Source organism: Cynocephalus volans, chromosome 7 (genome assembly GCF_027409185.1).
Source record: "Cynocephalus volans isolate mCynVol1 chromosome 7, mCynVol1.pri, whole genome shotgun sequence".
NCBI lineage: Eukaryota > Metazoa > Chordata > Mammalia > Dermoptera > Cynocephalidae > Cynocephalus > Cynocephalus volans.
Window position 1 is genome coordinate 85,539,925 of NC_084466.1, and position 27,881 is coordinate 85,567,805.

General features: G+C 38.5%; 1 protein-coding gene across 2 annotated transcripts in view; it reads right to left on the minus strand.

Annotated features, from left to right (window-relative positions):
* SGCG (sarcoglycan gamma) overlaps positions 1 to 27,881 on the minus strand; it is a 108,324-nt gene that overhangs the window by 38,373 nt on the left and 42,070 nt on the right. For both annotated transcript variants that reach the window (XM_063103165.1, XM_063103166.1), the window contains exons 3-5: positions 21,310 to 21,411; positions 12,405 to 12,492; positions 1,154 to 1,273 (exon numbers count right to left, since the gene is read on the minus strand). In XM_063103165.1, the coding sequence (XP_062959235.1) occupies positions 1,154 to 1,273; positions 12,405 to 12,492; positions 21,310 to 21,411 (310 nt within the window). The remainder of the gene's footprint in view (positions 1 to 1,153; positions 1,274 to 12,404; positions 12,493 to 21,309; positions 21,412 to 27,881) is intronic.

Sequence of the window (27,881 nt, forward strand, 5' to 3'; positions counted from 1 at the left end):
ATTCCTGATGCTGAATCAGAAGCTCCGGGGCTGAAGCCCAGCAATGGATATTTTGACAAACCCTGCAGGTGTTCTGATGTGCACATGTGGGTAATAAACAACAGAGCTGACTACCAATTTTTCTCACCAGTTCCACTAATGACCTCATGGCCTAAAAGGAGCGCTGGGCTAGGATAAGGTTCATTTGACTGATTCTCTGTGAAGGGTGACTTGGGTTTGAAGCAGTCTGGGCTATGGCTTAGACTGCTTTCCCTACACATTTTATTGCCCTGCTGTCAAATAATACTCTACCAAGAACTCAGCTGTTCTTTGCGCACATTTATCCACTTAATCCAGCAACGATAGTGCAGTAGATATTACCAGCCCAGTTTTAAAAGTTAGGGAACAGCCAACAGAGACTAAGTAATTTGCCTGAGATCATGCAGCTAGTAATTGTTGACATAAGAACAGAGCCCAAATTCTCCATACTATACAACAGTGGATTTCTGATGACAAAGGCACTCAGGCTACTTCATCTGTTATTTATTAGGCAATAATCAATTTCTTTAAATTAGATTTCCTAGTGTATTTTAGTAAGAAAACCAGGGACACATTGCTATTGGTTTTCAGACCAGTACAGAAAAGTACTGAAATAGATTAAACAAGTGTCTGACTATTTATGTTTTCTAGTCTTTTCAGAAGCTCAGCAAATGAATTTAGAATATGTTCTGAACTTATTTTCATAAAATTTCTTCTTTTCAGTCCTAAAAATGAGTCCTACGAGAACCCTGTTCAGCCATTAGTGAACAAGAGCAAAGTTTTTTTTGTAGAAATAGAGGGAATCCAAGTACCTGATATAATGGGAATATAACAAACTTGAAAAACAGGTACTTAAATTGTATGTTTGACGGAGAGATACTGGATAAAATAAAAGATAAAAGATAAAGAGACATAGTGGGAGAAAAGAACAGGCAAAGATCTGTGAGGAGGATTTCATTCTTGCAGGAGGGCAACAAAGAATTTCAAAAGAAATGCCATGAAGAAAAGTTGACAAATTCAAACTACCTTTTCTCATCTGCCTGAATGATTCCAGAGCATCCTCGCCAAAAGTACAATTTGCTTTTGCAGAAGTGCTCTCCATGGGATAGAGTTTTTCTCAAGAGTTACTACATACCAGTTACTCGAAGTTTATCTGTGCCAACCACAACTTCCTTTTCATCCACAGTGAAGAGCGGCTTGCCATCTTTGGAGTTGATCTGAAACTGCTGACTCTGGACTTCTACCATTTTGGGACCTGAAGGATTAATTAAAACAATTTATTATAAAGTGTTTATGATAAGCAGAGTTGAAATCTCTATTTTTACACACACACGTCACCTAGCAATACCAAATAACTAAACATTTAGGATTTACCAATAGATTTTTGATACCATGATTAAACTTTGCAAGTTTTAAGCCTAAATCTTTCATATTATTAAAATTAATGTCAAACATATGCTAACCTATATCAAATATATATATGGATAAATTATTTAAAAGTTTATTTTTTCAGATTTTTAATTAACAAAAATAATGTAATTCTTCTACTCATAATTAAATATGTATTCTTTTGGTTATTAACCAGCTAAGGATTTTGCCTCCTGAGATGTGAGATTTGTGAAAGACAATCTTACAAATGGCTCACATCAGTGGTCAGAGTCAACCCAGAAGGTGAATCCTACCCTGCAGTTCTCTTTGCCTTGTTCTCAGCAGGCCCCCAGCTCTTTCTCCATGAGGAACAGACGCTCCCTGGAAGAACACTCACGGTCTTGCCCTTCCCTTCTTCCTGAGAAATTTTTGTCTTCTTCACGCCTTCTTTCTTTCTATTTTACTCTCACTTCCAAGCTTAATCCCTTCACCTGAGCTCTGGACCCACTGCCTTCCAACTCGTCATCTACTCAGCAAACGACTGCTGGGTGCTCACTGTGTGCTGGGTGCTGGGCACACCGCCCCCAGGCATCGGGGCTTGCGTTGAGTTTCTTAGCCTCACCCACACACTCAGCTATAAACAGATCCCAATATTCATCCTGTGTCTTTCCTAATTTCTCTTCCAATCCTGCTAACCCAGGCCGCTTCATGGATTAATCTCTCTAGAACTCAGCTTTCATCATTTGCTCAAGAAACTACAAGAGTTCCCCTGTCATTTTATGTTAGCTTTATGTTCTTGTCTATAAAAGTAAAGTTATTGAGAAAATGGGTCATTTCTTAAAATTTGTGTGTGTGTGTCTCTGTGTTCCTCAAAGTAGACATCAAGACTGTTGGGTGCCTGGTAGAAATTAAATAAACCTTTTTAATCAACGTATTAATCAGTTTTGGACATGGTCACCAATATATTCTTATATAATTTTATAAATTTGTACTTCAATAGCCTCCAATGATTCTTCATTTAAGTAAACAGATAAATACTTTTGATGAAAGTGGCAGTTATAAAGGAAAGCCATTTTTTCCTCTATGTTATATTACCTTTTTCTTAAGAAAACCTTACTTTATTTTTTGATAATTGTATGTCTTTTGCCTCCTCTGAGACTCAGGGTCACTGTTTACCTCTTCTGGGTCACTGATACATATTTATTATATAAGCATTTAATGATGAATATGAAGTTATCTGACTTTAAAATTGAGGAAAAATCCTGGAATAATTTATCTAGTAAGATTTCACTGTTTTGTTCACTGGAGATTCATATAACAATTCCAGGAGGCTTTGTTAAGGGTAAGGGGTTACACTAAATGATGAATATTTTCCTGTAACTATTAATATGCATTGATGAAAGAGCCAACAAATGAGTTCAGCTGCACATTATGTGTAAGCAGCAAAGCCATATAAGCCTTTATTCAAAGCAAATGAGTCCGTTCCATTCAACACAAATTTACTGCATGCCATTTATGTACAAGAATACATACCGTGCTAAGAATTGAGGATATATAAGTGAGTGAGACGTAGTTCACAACATATAGAAGTTCATGATCCACTAAAGAGAAAAGAATTTAAGCCTAGTTTCAGGACAATTGGATAAGTGCTATGTGATAAACATGAAAGAGTCCTGACAAGGAATTCCTGGTCCATTCCCCGGGCTTGGAAATGGCATCCAGGGGAAGACGATATCTGAGATGACCTTGAAGAAGAGTTCATGCTCCCTGCTGAAGGGAGAATGGGGCACTCCAGGTAGAGGGAACCACCTGAGCAAAGGCACAGAGGTGAATACCCTTCCATGTCCACTTCACTAAAGAAATGTAGACATTGACTGCTTAAATATGTTTGCACTTCAGAGGAAATTGTACTGTTCTCCAAGTGATAAGCCCATAATTACTGAGTTTGTAATCAATCTTTTAACTTTTGTTAGCATTCTCCTGGTTTTTATAACCTCATTGGTCACTGATTAGAGCTGAGCAAGTAACATTTTTTTGCAGCAGAGATCTTTAAGAAATAAAATTCAAATTCTATGTTGTTGATAAGAAAAGACCAATCTGGTACAATACCATTTTTAATGAAAGACTTTGGTACAAAGAAGGAAAAGTCAAGGTTGTATGATCTAACTAAGTTTTTGAAATTGGCTTTTAAAGGTTTTTCTAATGAAAATACCATCAAATTCTTCATACAATATGTCTCATTAGCAATCTTTTTTTCCCTCATGATATCTCTAATTTAAGATAGTATCATTTAAAAATAAATATCAGAAAGTTCTTAAAAAAAAAAAAAGGGAACATATTCTGCTGCTGCAAATATGGTATCATAGAAAAAGTACTGGACTGGGAGCAAATGACCCTTATCTGTGTTAAAATAAAATAAAATAAAATAAAATAAAATGGAGACCAGACTTGAGAATTCCCCGAGCAGACAAAGCCAGTTAGGCCATGCAAGTGAAACTTGGGTTATTTCTTGTAAATGCCTCAATAATCATAAACAAAACTTAAGTCACCTTCCAAAAATGGCATAAGATGATCACTTTTGCCCGATCCTCTGCTGTCTGGAAACCCGCACAGTAATAACCAATCATTGCAGAGGTTAAACGACATCTTCATTTTTGTTTTACAAGCCCTTGTGTAACTCTACGCTATGTACGTCCTCTTACCAGTTCTGGTTTGAGGTCTCCTGGTTCAAGAACTATTTTTTTGTATGCATAGTAAACTTTTAAATTTTTAACTTGATCTGGTTTATTTTTGACACCAGTATAGCATGACTTGGTTCTTTAGGCCAGTCTGTCACATCCATGTACTGTGAGTTCATGGACTACCAAGACCAGGCAAGGGCCCTAGGGTGTTCTCTGTGATCACCTTAGGTGAACCCCCTTTTCTTATTCCTGGTCTGCTTTGTTGCAGTTCTGCCGTCTTGTTTCCCATTCGTTATCCTCTCCATGACCAAAAATCCCTTAAGGCCATGGCTCAAACTCGCACTTGAAGCTTTTTCCACTTTGGACCACCCTGGCCGGGCCGTCTCACCTCATCCTATCTCTTGGAACCCTATCCCAAGTTTAGACTGGCTTCTTGGCCCATCTCGCTCTACACGATCTTCCACTCATTCTTCTATTTATTCATCCAACAAATATTTATTGAATACCTACTACCTTTACAAGGGCAGCCTGAATTAGGAATTGTGGCATAAGCTAAACGGAAAAATCTAAACCCAATATTTTAATGTTGTTTAACCAAGTTATAATATATATATTCACACATATGTATAATCTATGTATATATTCATCCATTAGAATATTACATAGCCACTGAAATAATACTATGAAGTTATTTTTATGAAATTGGAAATGATGGACTTCTGGGTAGCTGATGACAGTGGTGACTTTATAGTAATCAACTTCCCAAAATGCTCTTCCCCAAAATATATGGAAGAGCTTCACAACTATAAAAATTCTACACAAACCACACCCTTGGCATTACTTGAAGAGAAGCTGCAAAATAACTATGGGTCCTAGGAGAAAAACCTGCTGCAAGTCCTGCCCCATCACAGGCTTTGTGGTGGACACAGACATAGTGAGAAGACTGTAGGAAAACAGAGGAGGGGCATTAGTGAAGGGCCACATAAGGATGACGATAGTACTGGAGGAAGTGAATGCGAAATAGACCGAAGACCTGAAAACATAATTGACAAGGTAAGTCTGTCGACACATATTAAACCTGAAGCCCTGATAACAGAGAATACACATTCTTCTCAAGGGCCCCTGGCACACTCACAGAAACCGGTCATATATTAGGTCATGAGCAAAATATCAGTAAATTACATAAAGTAGAAAGATCACAAAAATACTCTCTGAGCACAATGCAATCAAACTAGAATTCACTGATAAAAACAGAAAGACAGAAAGGTCCACTCATCCAGAAATTTAAAAGTTTCTTATTAAATAACTTCTGGGTGAAATACAAACAGAAATTACAGGATTAAAGAAAATAATGACACTGAAAACATCACAGTTCAGAATCCTATCACATGCATGAAAAGCAGTTATAGAGGAAAATTTATGAAATACCTTTATCAATAAAAACATGAACTAAGTTCCTAAAGAAAAACCTACAAAAAGAACAACAAAGGGAGCCGAAAGATCGCACAGGAAGAAAATAATTAAGATAAAATCAGAAATTAAGGAAGAATATAGTATAAAAAAGCAGATCTAATAAGTTAAAATTCTGGGTTTTTTTTAGAAAATTATCAAAATAGATAAACTACTAACTAAGTTAATAAAAAAAGTCAGAAAGCACACATATACAAAATGAGAAAGGACAAGTGGAAAATAACCATTGGGGGTAAAAAAAGGAAATAACCATTGAAATAGAAGAAATTAAGAAAAAAGAGAGACTACAATGCAGACCTCTATGCAGATGAATTTGAAAACCTAGATAAAATAGACTATTTCATAGGCAAATAGAAATTGCCAAAAGGGATTCCATTAAATTAGAAAGTTTACACAGACCTGTGTTCATAGAAGAAATGGACAACTTTATTTAAAAACAAAACTATGCTATCTACCCTAAGTGAATCATTGTGTAGGACATGTATTATTAAAACAAAACACTACATCCCACAAATATTTACAAATAAATATTAAAATATTTTGAAAAACAACAACAACAACAAAAAACTACCCCACAAAAAAGCACTAAGTACAGATGGTGTCAGAAGAGAATTTTAACAAACCTTCAAAGACTGGATAGTCTCAGTGCTCTTTAAATTATTCCGCAGTATTGAAAGCACTTTAAGAAGTAAGTTTAACATCAATACCTGAACAATAAAAAGACAGCAAAAAAGAAAGAAAACTATAAACCAGTATTACTCATGAATGAAAAACTCTAAATTAAGTAGAAGAAGAAAACAGAATCCAACACCCCGTTAAGAAAACTCCTGGGCTGGCCAGTTAGTTCAGCTGGTTAGAACATGGTGCTGCCGGGGTTTGATCCCTATACCCATCAGCTGCCAAAATTAATTAATTAATTAAATACTATACCATTACTAGGTGAGATGTATTCCAGAAATGCAAGGTTGGTTTTATGTGAGGAAATGATTAATATCAACTAATCTAATAAAAATAAATTATATTATCTCTACAGGTGCTGAAAAAGTCTTTGACAAAATTCAACACACATTTATTATAAAAACATTCAAGAAAATATGCAGTGATGGGTGCTTTCTTAACACGGTAAGATAGATGTACCTTAACCTTGAGGCCAATATCTTATTAATGCAGAAAGAATAGAAGCATTTCCACTATGGCTGAGAGCAAGGCAAGGATATCCACTATGTTTACTATTACTCAACACTGCACTAGAGCTATTAGTCAACGTAACTAAAAAAGTAAAATCAATGCTTGAGTAAAGAAGTAAAACTGTCTCTATGTGCAGATGATACAATAGTGTACCTGACAAATCCCAGAGACTCTGATAAAACTACAGCTCAACCAACAAAAAATTTAGCAAAGTAGTTTATAAAATTGACACACAATATACACAAACAAAAGTTTAAATGCATAAAGATAGAGAAAATGCCATTTACAATAACAACAAAGATGATTTAAAATACTGAGGTATTCATTTGATAAGAAATATGTAAAACATATATGAGAAAAATTTGAAACACTCCTAAAAGATGCTTAAATAAATGGAAAGACATCCATGTTCTTGGATAGGATGACTAAACATTGTAAGATGTCATTTCTCCCAGAGTTAATTTATAATTCAACGTAATCCCAGTAATAATGCCAACAAACTATTTTATAGAATTAGTGAATTGATACTAAAGTTCTTATGGAAAAACAAATATATAAGAATAGCCTGGAAAAAACCAACCAACCAAATAAAAAAAACACAAGGGAGACCAGTTCCACCAGACATTAAAATATTTTATAAAGTCAGGCGTGGACAGACAAATAGACCAGTGGAATAGAATAGAAAGTTTGTAATTAGACCCAAATACATAAAGAATCTAGTAATTGATAATAATAGCATCTGATATCACTGGTTTAAAGATGGACTTTTAAATAAATGGTGTTGAGACAATTTGGTAACTATTTAGAAAAGATGAAATTAGATCCCTGTCTCATACCACACAATAATAAACCTCACATGGATTAGGGATCTCTGTGTAAAAAAATAAAACCACACAAACACTAGAAGAAAACATGGGTGAATTCCTTTGTAACTTTGGTGTAGAAAAGTCTTTCAAGCCATAACACAAAATCTAGAGGCAATGAAAGAAAGCTTTTATATTTGACTATATAACAATAAAAAATAAAAATAAAAGTGTTACATGATTAAAAATGCATGATAAAGTTAGACAACAAATGAAAACTGGGAGGAAATATTAGCAATGCGTACCCGGGCAGAGAGCTGAGATCCCTGATATATGAAGAATCCTTAACTACTGAGGAACAAAAGATGACAGATCTGATAGGAAAATGGGAAAAAAATTCACAAGCAGACGATTCATGACAAAGATATAAAAATGGACCTCACACTTATAAAAAAATGTTCAAACTACTGTGCAAAATTCAGACCATCAAGACAAAATAATTTTATAAAGTATATTGGGAACCAAGTGTGAGAATCGACCCAGAGCCACCAGCCAACAGAGTTGGGGTATGCTCAGGAGTCTGTTACAAGCACCAGAGATTTTCTAGGGAAGGTTACGGAGGGAGGGGACCACCTCAGTGTGGAGTTATTCCATTCTCCTGGGTGGGCCAAGTACAGAAGTTACAATCACGGGTTGCAAGTTACATCAGAAAGTTAAAAATGTCTATGTGCAGTTCAAGCAAGAAATCATCATGCTTCAGCTATTTAAAACCATGAGGTGACTGCTTTCAGTTAGTAAATTACACATTAACCAGCGTGTTCCAGCCCTAGACACATTCCATCTTCATCTTAAGAACAAGACGCCGACACTGAGATCCTGAGGCTCAACCTGAGGTAGAGATTGGGAACCTGCTTCAATTCTTTCATCAAGATGTACTCATGATTAGAGAAATGCAAATTAAAACAACACTGAGATACCATTTCTCCCCTATCAGGTTGGAAATAATTTAGGCATATATGATAACACATTCTGTGTTGAGGCGTCAGGAAACAGGAATTCTCCTGCATTACTGGTAGGAATCCACATTGCCACAACCTTCTACAGTGAAATTAAGCAAAATCTAACACAACTAAGCATGTACATACCTACAGTCCCACCTGTAGGAATCTATGCTCAGGACATACCTCCAACAAAATAAAATACATGTGTAATGGTTATTCTTTGTGTCAATATTTATAATTGCAAAGTATTGAGAACAACCTAAATGCCCATACATGTGGGTGAATAGCTGAATAATCCTGGTGAATCCACACAGTGGAGTATTATGCAGCTGTAAAAGAGATTGAGGAAATACCTATAGATTGATCTGGAGTAACTTCCAGGACATACTAAGTGAAAAAAGTAAAACAAAAACGAGCACCTGTTGTAGCCTTCGTTTGAGGGGATACAAGAAAACGTAAATGTATCTGCTCATTTTCACAAGGGAAATGGAGGAAGGACAAACCTGAATCTAAAAAGACTGTTTGTCTACAGGGTGTGGGTGGGCAAGAGGTAGCACGTGGGGCAGGGGGCAGAAAGGAGTGTAAAGGGCATCTTTGGAATGTAAAACTTGCTTGGAAGTTGTTTCATTCTATTTCTCTCTCTCTCTTTTTCCACCCCACAAAAGTACATTTGTTGGGGCTGGTTGCTTTTCTCTGAAGGACACCTGTGTTCTGACTGTGCATTCTGGCTGTAACACATTATCATAAAGCTCTTTTTTTCCTCCTTTTTATTTGTGGAACTGGAAAATGGATTCATTTTGCTTTTCTTTTCTCCTGTTTCTCTAGGAAGGATTTCAAAGCAGCAGCCGACACTCGTGTCTTGGTGACTTTAGAGAAGCCCGCACTCGGGATAACGCTGAGTTCTGGCCTCATTCCACAGGATTCTTCCATCGAGCTCAGTCATCACAGCCAGTGCTATTTTGGCTGCAGTTGCACCGTTGTCTCTTAACATGGTACATAAAATTCTGTGACGCCATATTCACTGCATTGTTCTCGTGTTTTATACTGATGTTCGTGACATCAGCCACACTGAGAGTATGAGTCATTCGCAGAAGCTTATGGTAATTCTTTGAATACAGAAGTTCAAAGAACTCTTGCAAACTCAATGGACTGATGAGATTCTTATTTCTCTGCAAGATCAAAGCTTTGCATCATGTCATTGTAGTTCTGGATCCACAACACTGTGGCTGTAGCAGAGTAGATGGCTTAGCACTTGAGGAAAGTGACATCAATGTCTGGGTGGCAGTGACCAACTTGTGCCATAAACATCACCAACTCCCCCAGTGGGTTTATTTGGTTGTAATTTGAAAATCTCTACATTGGACTTGTAGCAATTATACTGCTGTAGAGCCTCCCTGACGTAGAAGCCAATGGTCCTACCAGATCATTCTGTACCTATGGCAGGTTGCTGGGCAGCTGGGTGTTGTTTCCACAGGACACATTTGCTGCATCATAGGTTTGGTGGTTCTCAGAAAACCCGGACTGCCATGCCCCGCCAATCCATTCAAGCACAGCTTTCATACTTCTGGGTATGTCTCTTATTTTTAAGCAAACCAGAACTGCAGAACTGGTATCTATTATTTGAAATCAAAAGAAAATGAGCTGTAATAACCAGAGCTGTATTGATCACTAGTAAGATTCTGTTGTTGTTGCTTATGATTTGATATCATTTAGCTCAAAGATTTGAAATGCTATTTACTAGTGCTCACTTTTTAATATTTCATTTACTCTGGAATTTAATTATAATTTTTTGGTTTTGTTTGTATGGGATGCCAATTTTTTTGGTGGTTTAGTAGAAAATAGTTATTCATGTAATTAAATGGAATTAATTTGGCTAGAACACTTAAATTACATTTTAATATTCAAACTGGCTAAATTTAACTTATTCCAGGAAACGTGAGGCTGGGAGGATTGCAACTGTGGGAATTCACTGACTGACAAAAATCCTGAATTTGGTGAGCTGAGCAATATTTCCTAGCTCAAGGTCTTCGATATAACAGAGATTTTCCAACCAAAGGTTTAATGGAAATCACCTATTTAAACACTTAATCGGGCATGAGACAACAAGGTTAAAACTAAAGATTCAGGTCAACAGCTTAAACCAATTTCAAGGGGTAACTTTTTTTAACTGGATAATCCCTGGTAGCATCCTGGTGACAGACACGGGAACCACACTTGCAGCAACTAGAGCAGTTGCTGCCACAATGTCAGGAAATCTGATTAGAGAGAAGGGCCTGTGGGAGCACGGCCGGCCGAGGGGAGCACGTCCTGCCTGCTCCTGTTTCAACTTAACGGCCGGCCGAGGGGAGCACGTCCTGCCTGCTCCTGTTTCAACTTAACCAGCTTCAGCAAGTTAGCATTTCAGCTCTTCTGCTTTTTAACCTACAGATTGAGAGGCAGGTTTATATCATGTCTAAACTCCCTTGTAGGGTATGTGAAAATCTGCATTTAACAAAAAGATAAACAAGTAAACAAATATTTGTAGTAATTATTCTCATAAAAGTATAAAAAGGTTCTTCTACTTTTGAAGCTCATAAGAAATAATTATATGCTCTTTACGTGTTATTACTTAACAGCGTATAGAAACAGATGTTTGTTGAACGAATGAGAAATGATGGGCAAAATCCCCTCAAACATTGAAAAGCTATCGGTGGTTAAAATGATTTAGACAAGTTTCAAAAACATGCATGCTGGATAAAATCAGGCTCATCTCTAGGCCCACGGAGAATTTCACTGGACTGAGTGTTCAAACAAAACTTCTAAGCAAAAGAGAAATAAGTCATTATCCAGAGTAAGTTATAAGGACTAAAGCAGAACATAAAATATGGAACATCTTGTATTAGTATGATTGAAAAAGTCATCAGTAGTTTTCAACGCAGCATTATAATGCTCTGTGGGAACAGCCGTTACAAAAGAGAGGCCCCAAGCCACCAGTCTGTGGTGGCGCTGCACCTCTCATCTTTTCCCAGTAGCCACGAGGGCCATGTGACTCCCTAGACTCTGCAAACCTACACAACGTGGACAGCGTGGAGACTACGCCTACCTTCCACCAGCTGCTTTGCTCTTTTCTTATTTCTTTCACCTTTATCCTTTCTTACTAATCCTCTTCTCCCTCTGCAAGATTCCGTGTGACTTCACTCCCATGTGACCTTATTCTCTGGCCTTAGCTGACTGGATGGGTGTGCACAGCTGACCCAAGGGCAGCTGGTTGAACAGGTGAGTTGGGCTGAGTAGAGTTTTCTGGTGGGAATTTATAATTTGCATAATTGAAGACTGAACTGGTTGGTGTTGGGAACTACTGCCAGGCAGACGAGGACCTATAGGACCTGTAGGTCCTGTGGAGTCAGAAGCCCTGTCTCCCAGTGAAAACGATGGGTGAGGACACACCGGAAGGGGGAGAGAGGACAAGGGAGGACAGAGTGGGGGGAGAGACCTGGAGGACGGGAAGGAAGGAGGGACGGACGGAGTATGCATCTACCCTCGACTCTCATGCCTGCTCTCTGCTCTCGTGAGGCCGCTGCTTTACTTCCTTTCCTTTGGTTGTCGGGAGATTCTTTTGTATCTGGCAGCAAATGTTCTGTTTCTTGCACTAGCTTGAATGGCCCTTTATTTCTTGGAACCAAACTAACTTTAATTAAAACACTTCAGAGTATCCCCCCACCCCCACCCCCCTCCGCAGTGCTAACTACTCTCTGTGGTCAACACAGCATGATACTTAGAAAATTCATACTTTCTTCATAAAAGGCTTTGAATTCTTTAGAAGAAAAACAGTGCATCCATTTAGCACTACTCATGGACTGCATGCATTCAAACCACTGTGACAAAGTTGGACTCACCCACTTTTAACCTGCCTGTGACTTCCCCTTCTGAGTTGCGCGCATTTACAGTCACATTCTGAGTTGACTGTAGAAGCAGAGATGAGTCCTAAAAAAGGATTTACAAAATTAGCAAAACATATACTATTGCAAATGATTATATCTTTATACTTGTATATAAGTTTAGGATTTATATAAAATAATTTCTTCATAATCACAGATCCTGGGATCCTATAAATTTGTGGCTATCAAAAAATTCTGGATTATGTTAAGAGAGTAAAGGGTATTAATTTTTTTCCCAGAAAATATAATAATACCACGGGTTTATAGTGTCTGTGAATACTGTTTACAATGTGCCAAGTCAGTTCTCAAGGTAAAGATCTAAAATGACCAAGGTTTAATCATTGCCTTTTCATTTTAAAGGAATTACAGTTCCAGTTTTTGTTACTTATGTTCACAACAAAATATATTTTAAGAAGATAAATTAGAGAATGGTCAACTCTTCTATAAGGAATATGCTGTTATTTTCAAGACGCAAAGACTTCTGGCAATTTCAAAAAAGTTTTTAATATTTGTTGGATGCCTATGTCTTTGAACTTTTTGTTGGAAGATACACATAAGTGATTTCTGGGTTACTATAATTCTGATTGGGTGGTTTTGTATTACAGATGATTGCTTGCTTTTATATAAAAAATTTTCTTCAAAGTTAATGCAGTAATTTGGTTGTTGGATGCAAATGGGTTTATGGGTTTATGGTTCACTCAGAGAAAACCAAATATCTCCAAAGTGGTAGGGAATAATGTGATTTTTTTTCAGAAGGAAAGAAGTTTCAAGAGCCCTTGGGAATGTCAGAGATTCTCCAACTTGCTTTATGGTGTGACGTTAATATTTGTTTTGCACTGTTAGAAAATAACTAACATGACAATAAGAGTTAACAATTCACGAATAATTTTAGTATCAATACGCTCATTTTATCCTCCACATTATAAAGGAGGGACCTTATTCTTAACATGGACATAATAAGGAAATTGAGTTCAGAGAGAATTTAAATTACAGCTGGAAGTCACTCACAGCTAGCAAATGACAGTCCCATGGTGGAATCCTATCTTTAGATGCCACTCCCATGCTCTTTCCTACCACAGTCCTGGAGTGGGAGGACAGGGCTCAGGTTAGATCTGTGAGATCCACCCCAAGCCTAGACAAAGTGAGCTATTCGGGATTCACTTCTGCGTGTCTGACCCGCAGGCACTCTCAAGCGCTCTTGCTCTGCCTTCCACTCTAGGGTTGGAAGGGCTCGGCGCTGGCTCTCCCAGCCTGTCCTGCAGCAAGGGCTACTCCAGTGACACAGTTCTGGTCAATGAGATGCAGGCTGGGATCTGCAGGAGGTGGGGGGCGGTTTCTAGGCAAGCTTTTGCTCTCCTGGTGAAAGGGACGCGTGCACCAGTGCCACACGTTTCCCAGTACATGCCTTGGCTGCGGCCCAGCTGTCGTCCAGTGACCACGAGGGGCGGGCGCTGGCCCCGGCACTGCTGAGAGCGGCACTGACGCTGCCGCTGATCCCTCCGGCTTCTGGTTACCGAGAGTCAAGCTCCTGCCAGCTTCCGCCACCGCGAGCTGGGCCTGCACCGCTCACAGTGCAAAGCACTCAACAGACAGTGGCAGGCCAGGAGCTGCTGTGTCTACAGGACAACGAAGTGACGCACACACTCTCCGTATTACCTCAGCAAAGCTCATACTGAACTGCACTTGCTATCTAGTCTACATTTTTAAACAGCAGATACCTGAGAAAAGCAATCGTGGTGGTTATTGTGAGGTACGGGGGTATTACTTGCATTTCTAGATGAGGAAACTGGAGTCTGCAGATTATGAATGAGTTTTTCAGTTTTCATAATTAGCTAGTGATGTCCTTTTAAAATTTGTTTTGTCATTTAGAGAATCATAGCAAGGCAGAAAAGAGATAATTTTATTTTTCCATTTATCTCGATTGAATTCTCAACGTATTTATTTGAAACAAACGGCATGTCACTCACACTATATTTAGCCTTGGGGAGTAGACAAGAGTCACAGGACCTGGTGTCTTTTATCAACCGTGTGTGACCTATACAGGGAGCTATGAGAGAGGTGCACGAAAAGACCATCAACATTATAAGGGTGTATTTGGTCGGGCCCAAATATAGATCAAAGCTGCCATAACAGTTCTTGATAATCCCCTGTGGCCACTTCATATGCTCGTATATGCATAATTAACTACTTCAGATTTGAACCCAATAAGGGATTGGCAGAGACTGATTTAGTCGCTGAAGCATTGCAGGCATGTGTGTCCAACAGTGCACGGAAAAACTACACTTACTGCCATGTAGTTATGCATAGTGTTCCCTTACCATTCTCTGGATGTCTGTGGGATCCATAGGGGTGTCCCCTCCACCATTTCTGATATTGCTAATTTGCGTCATCTTTTCTTAAAATGATCAACCTGGTTGGAGGTTTATCAATTTTTACTGATCCTCTAAAAGAATCGGCTTTTGATTTCATTGGCTTTCTCTGTTGTTTTCATGTTTTCTATTTCGTTGATTTCTGCTCTTCTTTCATGTCTTCCTCTTACTTTTGGTTTAATTTGTTCTTTTTCCAGCTTCTCAAAGAGGAAGCTGCAGTCACTGGCTGCCTTTCTTGACACAGGCGTTCAGCACTGCAAGTTTCCCTCCAAGCACCGCTTTAGCTTCATTCCCCAAATTTCACGTGTTGTTTTTCTCTTTTTCGTTTTCATTTTAAATACTCTTTAATTTCTCTTCTGATTTCTTCTTTGACCCATGGGCTATTTATAAATCTTCCATTTAATTTCCAAATATATTTGAAGAACTTTCTGCGAAGGTTAATTCTAGGTGTCCACTTGGTTAGATGAAGGAACGCGGAGAACCTGGCAAAGCTGTCTCTTTAGGTGTCTCTGTGCCGGCGCTTGCAGCAGAGACCAGTACAGAGTCTGAGTGGCCTGGGTGGGAGAGACCCGCACTCAGTGTGGTGGGAACCGTCCCATCCGCTGGGGGTTGGGAGAGAACAAAAGACAGAGGAAAGAGCTGGATCTCTCCCGGACCCGCTGGAGCTGGACACACTCTTCTGTCCTGTCCATGGACATCAGAGCTCGAGACTCTCCAGCTTTTGGGTTCCAGGACTTAACACCAAGGACACCGTCAGCTTCCCTGGTTTTGAGACCTTCGGACGTGGACTGAGCCACACGGCCAGCATCCCATTTGCAGACGGCCTATCCTGGGACTTTTCTTCACAGCCACTTGAGCTAATCCCCTAATAAATCCCTCTCATATAATCATAACACATCCTACCGATTCTCTCTCTCTGGAGAGCCCTGACTAATACACCTTCAGACATCTTTGTGCTGCTGTTGTCATTAAATCCATGGTGCTCAGATAACATATGTTGTATTTCTTGAATACTTTTCAGTTTATGTACAAAATATGGTCTATTTTGATAAACGTTTCCTGTGCATTTGAAAATAACTTGTATTCTGCTGATGTTGGGTGGACAGCTCTGTAAATGTTAAGTAGATCAAATTGGTCGACAGCGTTATTCAAGTCTTCTAAATCCTTATTGATTTCGTATCATTTGTCCTATCAATTATTGAGAAAGGAATGTTAAAATCTCTGACTACAAATGTGGGTATTTCTGTTTTTTCTTATAGTTCTGTCAGTTTTGCTTCAAGTATCTTGAAGCTCTTCATGTTAGGTATATAAATGTTTAGCTATATCAATGTTGATGAATTTACTTCATATTATCTGAATGACCCTCTGTACCTCTGAAATCTTTCTCTCTCTGCTCTGAAATCCACCTTGCCTGCTACTGCTACAACCACTCCAACTTTCTCTTGTTAGTGCTATATAGTATATCTTTTCTTTCTTTTACTTTAACATACTTGTGTTCTTATAATTAAGGTGGGTTTCTTGTAGGCGGCGTATAGTTGGTCTTGCTTTTTCATTCAATCTGACAATCTGTCTTTCAACTGGGATGTTTATAACAATGTAATTGCTGATATGGGCTGGTTTACCCAAATCAACCCATAAAAGATGGTTTAAATCTACCAAGTTGCTATTTGTTTTTTATTTATCTCATTTCTCTTTGTCTCCTTTTGGATTAATTCGTATTTATGATTTCATATATATCTCTTTGGTTGATGTATTAACTATATTTTTTATTTTGTGTGTTTACCTTAGATTTATACTATACATGTTTAACTTATCATGGTCTGTCTTCAGGTAATTTTTGCCACTCTATACATGATATAAGAACGTTATAATAGGACTTCCATTTTTTTCCTCATGGTCTTTGCTTCATTGTTGTCAAACATTTACTTTTATTCTGTTATAAATTTCAAAATACATTATCTCTGCTTTAAGTAGTCATGTATCTTCTAAAACGTTTTAAAATAATTTTTTGTTTAACCACATATTTACATTTCTGGTATTAAATCTTTTTGGTGTGTGAAGATCTAGATTTCCGTCTGGTGTTACACTTCCTTTGCCTGAAGGGTTTCCTTTAACATTTCCTGCAGTGCTGGCCTGCCAGAGTGAATTTTTTTCAGCTTTAGTTAGTCTGAAAAAGTCTTTATTTTGGCTTTTGTTTTGGAAGATATTTTTGCTAGGTATAGAATTCTAGGCCGGCCTTTTCTTTTACTGCTTTAACGCTGCTGCCTCGGTGCCTTCTTGAATTATTCCTGACTAGTCCAGTGTCATCCTTTTCCTCACTCCTTTGTATGTAACGTGTCCTTTTCCTCTGCCTGATTATAAGATTTTCTCTTTATCTCAGGTTTTAAGCAATTTAATTATGATGTGCCTTGATGGAGTTTTCTTGTTTCTTCTGTTTGTGGTTCTTTGATCATGTTTGATCTGTGGGTTTAAAGTTTTTGTCACACATATTGTCCTCTTTTCTTTCTCCTCTCCTTTGGAGATTCCAGTTCCACACATGTAAGGCCCCGTGACATGTCCCTCGGTCCATTGATGCTCTGTTTATATCTTTTAGTCTCTTTTCCATGTGTCCCATTTTGGAGAGTATCTATTGCTGTCTTCATGTTCACTAATCTTTTTTCCTGTGGTGTCCAGTCTGTTGCTAATCTGTTAATGCCACCCATTGACTTTTTAAAATTCCAGTTATTATACTTTTGATCTCTAGGAGACTGATTTGGGTCTTTTCTGTCTCTCCATCGTTTGTGTCTCTCCTGCACACAGTCATGCTTTCCCTGAGATTTGTGCACAGATGGAACACACTAAGTCACTTGGAAAAAGCATGAGGCTTTCAAGGCTGACTGTGAAGCTCTGTTAAATGGGACCAGAGCAGCATTAGTTCTAGTATTGATCTGGTGTCACTACTGAGCCAATGCCTTTCGGTATTCTACCTGATGCCCCATGACTGATGAGTTTTTCCACTGTGGCCAGTGGGAACACGAACTGTTCCCAACCCTGTGTGAATTCCAGAGTTACTCACCTGTTTCCTTCAAGTGGTTATTTCCCCAGGGTCAGGTAGGCTCCTCACACACATGCACTGAGAAGTTCTTACCCACAGACTCAGTGGGGGTTGGGGTGGGGCAGGGTGGAGGGAGGGAGAGCTCTCTGCCATCTCTGGAGCTCTGTCAGTGTGCAACAGCCCCCTCCTCTGTGGCACTCCAGCTACCCTGTGACCTCCAGCTGCCCTGGTCTCCTTGGACTCCAAATCCTGTCCCCTCAACTCAGGGAGACCACCTGCCTCTGCACTGGCTCCCCTCCCTGGCTGAGGCCTGGAAACTCTCTGCAGGCAGTAACCTGGGGGTAATCCTAGGGCTCAGCCTTTGTTTACTTTCTCTCAGGGATCACTGTCTCCTGAGCTGCCTGTTCTCCAATATTTGAAAAACAGTTTCATGTATTTTAAAAAAAATTTTTAGGTATTTAATGCAGGAGGTTAAATCTATTCAATTATTTTTGCCCTATAATTTGTTTTGATTTTATAATTTTTTGCTTTTTTAGTGAAAACTCCTCAAAAAGAGCTTTATCTCTTTGACAATCTTAAGTATGCTTTTCTAGGCATTTTCAGATTGACTATTTTTATTTAGTTGGATGTCAATCCTCTTTTCTGTAAAGTTTATTGGATATATATGTATGTATTTTTTTTTCCTCTTGTCATTTGCAATTTCAGTTTTAAACCTCCCTTATGTGGATATATTTTCCTTCCCGCTCTCACCAGGGTGTCTAAAGTCCTTACTACTGTTTTCATTCAGACTTCTGGGCCTCCCTGTCTTTTAATGGTGGCTTAGGGCTCCTGTCCTCAGTGATATTCAAGTCCTGGCCTCCTCCCCACAGAGATGCAGCTTTACTCAAGCCGAGCAGTAGCTGCAGCTATGTCCTGCCTTCCTCCTTGTCTCATGCAATGGTCCTGCCTGGACTCCCTTCCATGTAGGAGTGTTTGGGTCTCTGGCTGTAAGCAGTCCTTGATTCTTTTAGGGTTGTGAGCACTGCAGATGATCATTTCAAATAAAGCTTTACTACTGTGTATTTCTGTTTCATTTTGTTTTTGATCATGGCTATCTTTTTTAAATAAACTTTTTTGTTTTTATCAGAAATAACTGTGTGTGTGTCGGGGGGGGCCAAGGGCCTCAGCCACGCTCCACAACATTCACATCCAGCCCAGCAACAACCGAGCCACTCTCAGAAACCCCCCAGGCTCCTGAGCTGGAGTTGGGGGAGTCCACTGGCCTCAGCCATGCCCCCCCACCCTCTGCAACCAGGCCGGCCCTGCCCCCCATCCACCTGTTTCCCTACTGCCCTCCCACCAGCCCCTCCTACTACTACACAACAACATCTTTTGATGTAAAGAAATAATAGTAATAATAAATAAATAAATTTTTAAAAAACCTATAACTAAAGCACAAAATATTGTGTCTGACCACTAGTAGATTTTAAATAAATTGTAGTTCTTATTATCATTACAAAAAAAGAAAAAAAAAATAGAAACAATTGCTCTATGTTTGGGTTAATGGGCTGGGCAGATAAGCTTAAACCATGAACTCAAAGCATAATCCTGGCAAGACCTCATGTTACTTTTGAAGGGTTACTGATTATTCAGATTTTAGAGACCAAATCACCATGTTGAATTATATTTAAGAAATTCTTTCAGCCCAGAAATATTGATAAATGAATTACATGTCAAATTTTACAGATTCATAAAATAATTTCTTTTCTTTAATTTTATGGAAAATTGCTTCCTAGACTCATCTTTGAAAAGGGAAGTTGTATCAGTGCATATAGAAGCCATGAGGCATAGTTTTGTCCCGTGACTGCTATTACTGGAAAGCCGTATTAAAAAATACTGTACAGCTGTTATCACATAATATTCAAATTGTTACTATAATTTTATATGTTGATTGACATCCTCATTAATGCCACATTGTGAGATTTTAATTTACAATTATCTGAAATATTTTTTGTAATTTTCCTCCCTGTTTTTTTTTAAAGCACACTGGAGATGAAATGTCTGGTAAGATAAACTATAACTGAAAGTTATTATTAATTTCAGAATATTAAATTTCCTATGATCTTGTCATCTGATTTCCAGCACCAGGCCATTTTACCAGTCTGATTTTTTCCAAAAATATAGTGGGGGATCAGGTAACAAACCTCTGGGGAGAAAAGTATTAGTTCTAATACTTCCCGTTTTACAAAAGCTGCATTAGTTCCCCACGTTCCTGTATGACAAGGCTACTTTACATGTTGAAATGCCATCACGATTAATGGAAGTGTGTTACCTGAATAAGTTCACAGAATCATAATCACGCATGCCTCCGCCTATGATATTAAAGGTCAGTTGTCTGCTCCTTCCACCAATAAGATATTCCCAGAAACAACAGGGCCCATGACTACTTACATGCTTTGCAGTCACTAGGACTTCTCCTTTGTGATCAGTATTTATGTGTAAGTTTTATGCTGTATCGTTCTGTACCTGGTAGCAGAGCTTGGTGAATGTTCCAGTGTCTAGTTCAGGAGTACGTTTACCTCTCTAACAAGACCTCGTGTTTCTTAGTACTTAGTAGTAAGTCTTTTGTCTCCTTTCTAATTCACCTATAGCAGGTGGTACAGCCTCTGCAGGTAGGAGAGACTGAAATATCCTTTCATATCCAGAAATATGGAAGGAAAATGAAGAACGCGCTCCTTAAATAACTGGTAAGTTATAGTTGGATGAGGTTTTAACTATTTGGGTGGAGTAACGCCACTTATCGATAACACTGCAATAATATAGCAATAATGCTTATGTCTACTATAAAGTCCACAGTATCACATACAGAAAAATAGGATTTATTACAAAAATTGTTTGACCTTATTTGTATTTTATTCTTGGCTATGTGTCTTATAAATTCCACTGAGGTAAATGAAGAAAATTCTGATTGACTTTTAAAGTGACACAATTATTTAATGGTGATGTTGAATCTAATTACAGAGAATCCTACAGGATCATAACCTGTAATTAGTATAATTAATATACTACTATGTATTAGTATAATTAACATACTACTATAAATCCAGTTTCTTTCTAAGCTTCTCAGATAATTTGAATGCCCTGAAATAAGTGTGCTTATGTGACTTGTACTGAGGCAAAGAAATTTAAGTTTTTTTGGGTGAAGATTTTCATCTCCAAAACCTTTAGTTTATTATGTTCTAAATTGCTGAAGCCACCAAAGTCAGGTCTGAAGCACAGGAAAATAAAGTTCTTTTAGAATTTAATATCAGAGATAAGCTCCACCACCTGGAAGCCAAGCTCGTTACGAAGAGCTCATCATGAAGGCGTGCGTGTGCATCTGCTCTAAGAAGTCCCCTCCAAAATGTATTAAATTTCCGTGCTTAACCATTATTTATTTTTCATAAAGTAAAATTATTTAGATCTTTTATCATTTCCTTACCACTCTGGAGTGTATTTCTTTGGCATACAATGGGAATAAAAATTCCGATTCCCCTTCCAGGCGAAGTCCATCCTGTGTTACATGCAAGTGACCCATTCCTGTCTGTTAAAAAAAGAAACAATACAGAGTTTTTTATTGCTGTCTTTCATTTCTCTTAATATTGACTTAAGTTGTGCAAGTATTTCCACACATTTCCTACCAACTTTTCTGTATTTTTCCTAAATGCCTTAAGAGGATACTTCAAAAAGTTCATGGGAAGGTTCATGTTATCTTTTACTTCTATTTTTTCATGAACTTTTTCAAGTAACCTCATATTTAAAATTTTAGTTGTTTTTATTCAATATTCAATATTTATTAAATCTTGTGTAAATACAAAGGACTATTGAGAAAATACATATAAGGTTTAAAGAATCAGTTTATAACAAACACCCAAGAGCACATCACCATTAAGAAAAAAAAATATCGCCATTGCTATTTTTAAAATTTTTAATTAAGATACAGTAAAATGGATTCTTTTGAGGTGTACAGTTTTGCAAGTTTTAACATGTGTATACATTTGTGTAGCTACCAACACAGTCAGGATGCAAAATAGTTCCAACAATTCCCAAAATACCCTAAATCCCTTAAGACTGTAAGTGTATCATGTGAGTTCATTAAGTAGTAAAAGGATGTAGAAATCTGTTCAAGGTGCCTGCTCTCAAGGAGTTTACAGCCATAAAGAGTTAGCAGACAGGACAGGAGACATAATTCTGCCGTCACCAGTGACCGCCACGCTATTGTGTCTCGTGGGCATTTCAACCTCCCCCCTCTACATTCTCAGCAGCATTGCACACTGGACCTCTTCCTCTTGCAACACTGTCCTCTCTGGGTTTCCATATTCTGTGCTCTCCTAGGTTTCCTCCCACTTCTGGAACCATCTTCTCAGCCTCCTTACCTGATCGTCCTTCCTCCCCAGCCCCTGACCTCTGGCTTCCTCGGTCTCAGTCCCAGCCCCTGACCTCTGGCTTCCTCGGTCTCAGTCCCAGCCCCTGACCTCTGGCTTCCTCAGTCTCAGTCCTCGGCCCTTTCCTGCATTCACTGTGACTCGGCTTCCATGAGCATCTCAGCACGGAAGACTCATCCATTTTTTTTCCCATTTTTAAAATTGTGGTAAAATACACATAACATAAAATTTACCGTCTTAACCATTCTTAAGGGTACAGTTAAGTGGTGTCAAGTATATTCACAGTGTTGTGCAACCATCAGCACCATCCATCTGCAGAACTCTTTATCTTATAAACTGAAACTTTTTTTTAATTTTAACATTTGCTTGTACATCTTTGTGGGGTGCACTATGTTGTTTCAGTACAAGCATATACTATGCAATGATTCACTTAGTGTAGATGACATAAAAACTGAAAGTTGGTGTCCATTGAACATTAACTACCCGTTCTCCTCTCCTCCCCTCCCCTGGCAACCACCATTCTACCTTCTGTCTCTACGAGTCTGACTGTTCTAAGTACCTCATAGAAACGGAACCACACCAGGATGTGGACTGAATTGTGTTCTTCAAGTTCTATGTATTGAAGCTTAATCCCCATTGTAACTGTTGAGGGTGGAAGGTCCTATTACGGTAATTCAAAGGCGGGACCTTGAAGAGGTGATTAGATTCTGAGGACTGTGCCCTAATAAATGGATTAATAATTGTCATGGGCATGATTCTGAGGGCTTTAAAAGAAGAGCACGCGAGAGTTTCTCTCTCTGCTTCTGCCATCTCGCAATGCGATACCCTGTGTCGCTGAAGCCAGCACCAAGGAAGACCCTCACCAGATGTATTCCCTGGACTTTGGACTCCCCAGCCTCAGAAATGTGAGCAATAAATTTCATTTCTTTTACAAATTATCCAGTTCCAGATATTTTGTTATAAGCAACAGAAACAGACTGACACATACCATGCTTGTGATTTTATGACTAAGGCTTATTTCATTTAGCATACCATCTTTGAGGTTCATCCACTCTATACATATGTCAGTATTTCTTTCATTTTTAAGCCTGAATAATATTCTACTGTATTTATAGCAACATTTTGTTCATCCATTCATCTGTCGATGGACACCTGGGGTCACTTCCATGCTTTAGCCATTGTGAACAGTGAAGCTGTAAGCATAGGTGTACAAGTGTCTTTTTAAGACCCAGTTTTCAATTCTTTTGGGTATATACCCAAAGTTGAGTTGCTGGAACAATTTAATTTTAATTTTGGGGGAACCACCATGCTGTTTTCCACAGCAGCTGCACCGCTCACTTTACACCCCTACTGACAATGCACAAGAGTTCCAGTTTCTCTATGTGCTTTCCAGCACTTGTTATTTTCCGGTTTTTTAATAGTAGCCATCCTAATGGAAGACGCATTCATTTTTACCTGCAGTTTAGATTCTCCCTTCTAAGCTCAATACCCATATAAACAATTGTCTGATTCTCCTCCCCCTTTTGAATGTCTTGAAAGCACCTAAATTCAACAAATTGAATTTCAATCTTTCCTCTCTTCCCTCAGAATAGACAGAATTAAAAAAAAAAAAAAAAAAGGAAAGCAGTCCAGTCCAGAAAATGACATTAAAGCACACTGTATACAGTGACAGGTGAACTCCCAGACAGAAATAAGAAGCCGCAGACTTCTTTCAAGGACTCCATCTGTTGACAAGCCCCATTACCAAGAGCCAGATTCAATGTGTGGTTCTTCTGTGTGGAATTCTATCCATGAACCACCACTGCAGTCCTCTTCCCAACGGGGACAGCTGTCTTAGCTCTGCGTTGGTGCAAGCCCCTTACACTGCCCATGGGCCACTTCCCATCCAGGCAGACGAGCTCCAGAGTCTTTTTCACACGTGTGGTTCAGTGGATAATTTGTTTTGAAGAAGGGGTTCACAGCATAAGAAATTTGACAACCACTATTTTAGAGTTTCTCACATGATCCAACAGTGCATTTATAAGACATGGCTTATGAAATTAAACCAACATTAGAACTATTATAAAATCCATAATGTATGGATAAGTAGTCATTTTTTAGCAAACATTTCTACTGGAAGTTTTATGTCCTAGTGTGGAGCTGTGTGTCCTAAAGTGGAATTTTATGTCCTAAAATGGAATGTTATGTTCTAAAGTAGAATTTTATGTCTTAAAATAATTTTATGTCCTAAAACTTAGGAACTTTATGTTATAAAGTGGAATTTCAAAATTATAAATTCTAATCTGAAAATCTGCTGCTGAATTTCTGGGTTCAAGTGAACGGATACCAGCAGTTTTCTGAACTCTATGTTGTTATATCAGGAAAAAACCCTAACGCTAATCCTAGCCTTTGAAGTAGCTAATTTACATAATCAGATTGCCGCAGCTAATTGTTCATTGTCATGTATCATTCCCTTCTCTGGCCATTACTTTATTTGAAAAAATGAGGGAATTGACATAAGCTGATGTAAGTCTCCTTTCACCTTCAGTATTCTGTGATTTTGATAAGTGAATTTATAACCTTGTGCAAGTAACAAATTACCACGCAATGCTTGAAAACGAAAGAATATGCCTAGCTCTTTGTTTAGGTGTTGTTTTTTTTTTTTAAGCCAGATATATTGAGGTACAGATTGTGCTCTGGTGTGAATGACCCTCCAAAGCTCATGTTGGAACTCAGTCTTCAACATGGTGTTTGAAAGATGACTGGACCATGGAGGCTCTGCCCTCGCACATGCCTTAATCCATTCATGGATCCATGGGTTAATGGATGAATGGTTATCATGGGAGTGGCACTAGGGGTTTTGTAAGGAGAGGAAGAAGCACTTTTGCTCACTCTTGCACCCCCCTTCGTGTGACACCCCACATGACCATAGAACTCGGTACAGAATCCCCACCAAGAGAAGGCCCTCACCAGACATACCCTCAACCTTGGACTTCCCAGCCTTCAAAACTGCAATAAATAAATTTTGTTTTCTTACAAATTACCCAGTTCCAGGTATTCTGTTATAAGCAACAGAAACAGACTAATAAACAGTTTATAAACAATAAAATTTACCCTAAGTAAAATTTCACTAAAAAGTGAACACTGCTGCGAGTTTTCACAGGCTTATACAGTTGTGCAACCGCCAACACGATCAAGATACAGAACAGCTCTCCGGCCATCAGCAGCTGCGCCCGTGCCCTCGGCAGCCCTCCTACCACCCCCGCTCCCTTTCCTTGGTAACGACCGGTCTGATTTCTGTCCCTGTAGTTTTGCCTGTTCCGGAATATAAAATAAATGGAATCACACAGTATGTAGCCTTTCCAGATTGCCTTCTTTCATGAGAAAAATGCATTTGATATTAATCCACTGATATGAATCAGTAATTTGTTTTTTTAATTGATGAGAAGCATTCCACTGGATGAATACTCAACTACAGTTTATCCATTCATCAGCTGAAGGACATTTGGGTTTTGATGATTGTGAAGAAGGCTCCTGCAAACCTTTATGTACTGGTCGCATGGGAGCATACGGTTAACTGTATCAGAAACAAGAAATGGCCAAAGTTTAATTTTCTGAAGTGGCCATTACCATTTTACATCCCCATAAGCATGTACGAGAGCTACAGTTGCTGCACGTTCTTGTCAGCACTGGTGCTGTCAGTTTTCCCTCATTCTAACAAGTGTATGCTGGTATCTCATTGTGTTTTAATTTGTATCTCCCTAATAACTGAGTTAAACATTTTTCACATGTTTTTGCCATCCATATATCTCCTTTGGTAAAATGTCTGTTTAGTTTTTTTTTTTTTTAACCCAGTTTTAAATTGAGCGTTTAATTTCTTGATGTTTAAGAATTTTCAATATATTCTGTATACAAATCTTTTGTTGATACATAATTTGCACATATTTTTACCCAGTTTGTGGCTTGTATTTATTTAACTGTGTCTATTGAGGATCAAAAGTTTTTCATTTTCAAACAGTTTAATTTGTCTGAGGACATAAAGATTTTCTCCTATGTTCTCTTCTAGAATTTTTATAGTTTTTGTATATACTTTTAGGTCTACAATAAATTTTTAGTTAACTTTTCTGCATGGTATGGTACAAGGTATAGCGATTCACTATTTTGCATATGAACATCCGTTTGCTCCATCGTAATGAAAAATTCGTACATTCTCCATTAAATTACCTTTGAATCTTTGCTGACAATTACTCAGCCACATGCAGTTCTACTTCTGGACTCTCTATGCTGTTCAGCTTTCTAGACTTTTGCCAATATTTTCCTGTATTGATTCCAAATTTACAGCAAGTCTTGAAAACACATAGTGAGTTCTCTAGCTTTACCTTTTGCAGAATTGTTTTGGCTAGTTCCTTTAAGCATTTTTTACTGTGATAAAATATACATAACAAGATCTATGTTAGCCATTTTTAATTGTACAGTCTAGTAACATTAAGTACATCCACACTTTTGTACGCCCATCAACACTTCATCAGAACTCTTCATCATTTCAGACTGAAACTCTGTACCCATTGAACACTGACCCCCGGACCTCCTTCCCCACACCCTGGTAACCTCCGTTCTACTGTTTCTATGCATCTGACTACTCTAGGTACTTTGTACAAGTGGGAATTGTACAATATTTTCTCTTTTTTCACTTATTTCACTTTATTCTAGTTCCTTTGGCTTTAAATGTAAATTTTAGAATCAGCTCATCAGTTCTACAAAAATTCCTGCTGGAATTTTGACTGTCATTGTGCTGAATATAAGTATCAATTTTGGGAATATTGACATCTTAACAATATTGAATATTCTAATGCATGAACATTATTTTTCCGTTTATTTAATTTTTAAAATTAATTTCAGTGTTTTTTGCTCTCAGTACACAGATCTTATACATATTTTGCTTAGTTTTTGCATAAATACTTCATATCTCCTGGTGCCATTATAAGTGATATTATTTTTATTTCACACCAGCTTTCATTTAGTCAGTATTGATCCGGTGTATGCTTTTTCCTTCTTTAATTTTCAAGCTTTATTTTCTCAAAAATTTTAGTTGTTTTAATTGTGTCTCTTGTAAGCAGCATATAGATGATCTTTTTAAAAATCGATTTGATAATGTCTATTAATAGTAGAGTTTAATGTTTACAGTCACTGTGACTCCTGGGTGAGTAGAGCCCTTCCAGCATCGAAGCCCCCCAGGGTGGTGTGCTGGAGCCCATGTAGGGCAGGGCGTTGACCTGGGGACAGGGTGGTGTCAGAGAGAGAGTAGAAGCAGAGAGGGGATTGGTTGAATAAGTAAGTAAATGAGTGGTGAGAGGAATGCAGGTGCGAACACAGAGGGGAGCAAGGCTGCGGTGCTGGGACAGCTGGGCCCGCACAGGGGGTGGCATGAGCTGAAAGACCGGCGGTGTCTGTGGAAGGGAACGTGCACGGAGCTTGCCTCGCACCCTGGGAGAGCCCACGGCCCACAGCACCACCCTGGTTCCCTTCAGTCTCTGACCCATCACGACCTGGCTGCCCCTGTCATCGCTCTACTGAAATCGCTCCCCATAAAGTCCCAATGTCCTCTTCCAGTGCTCATTGTACTAGAAAATTCTGTAGCATCTGACTGCTG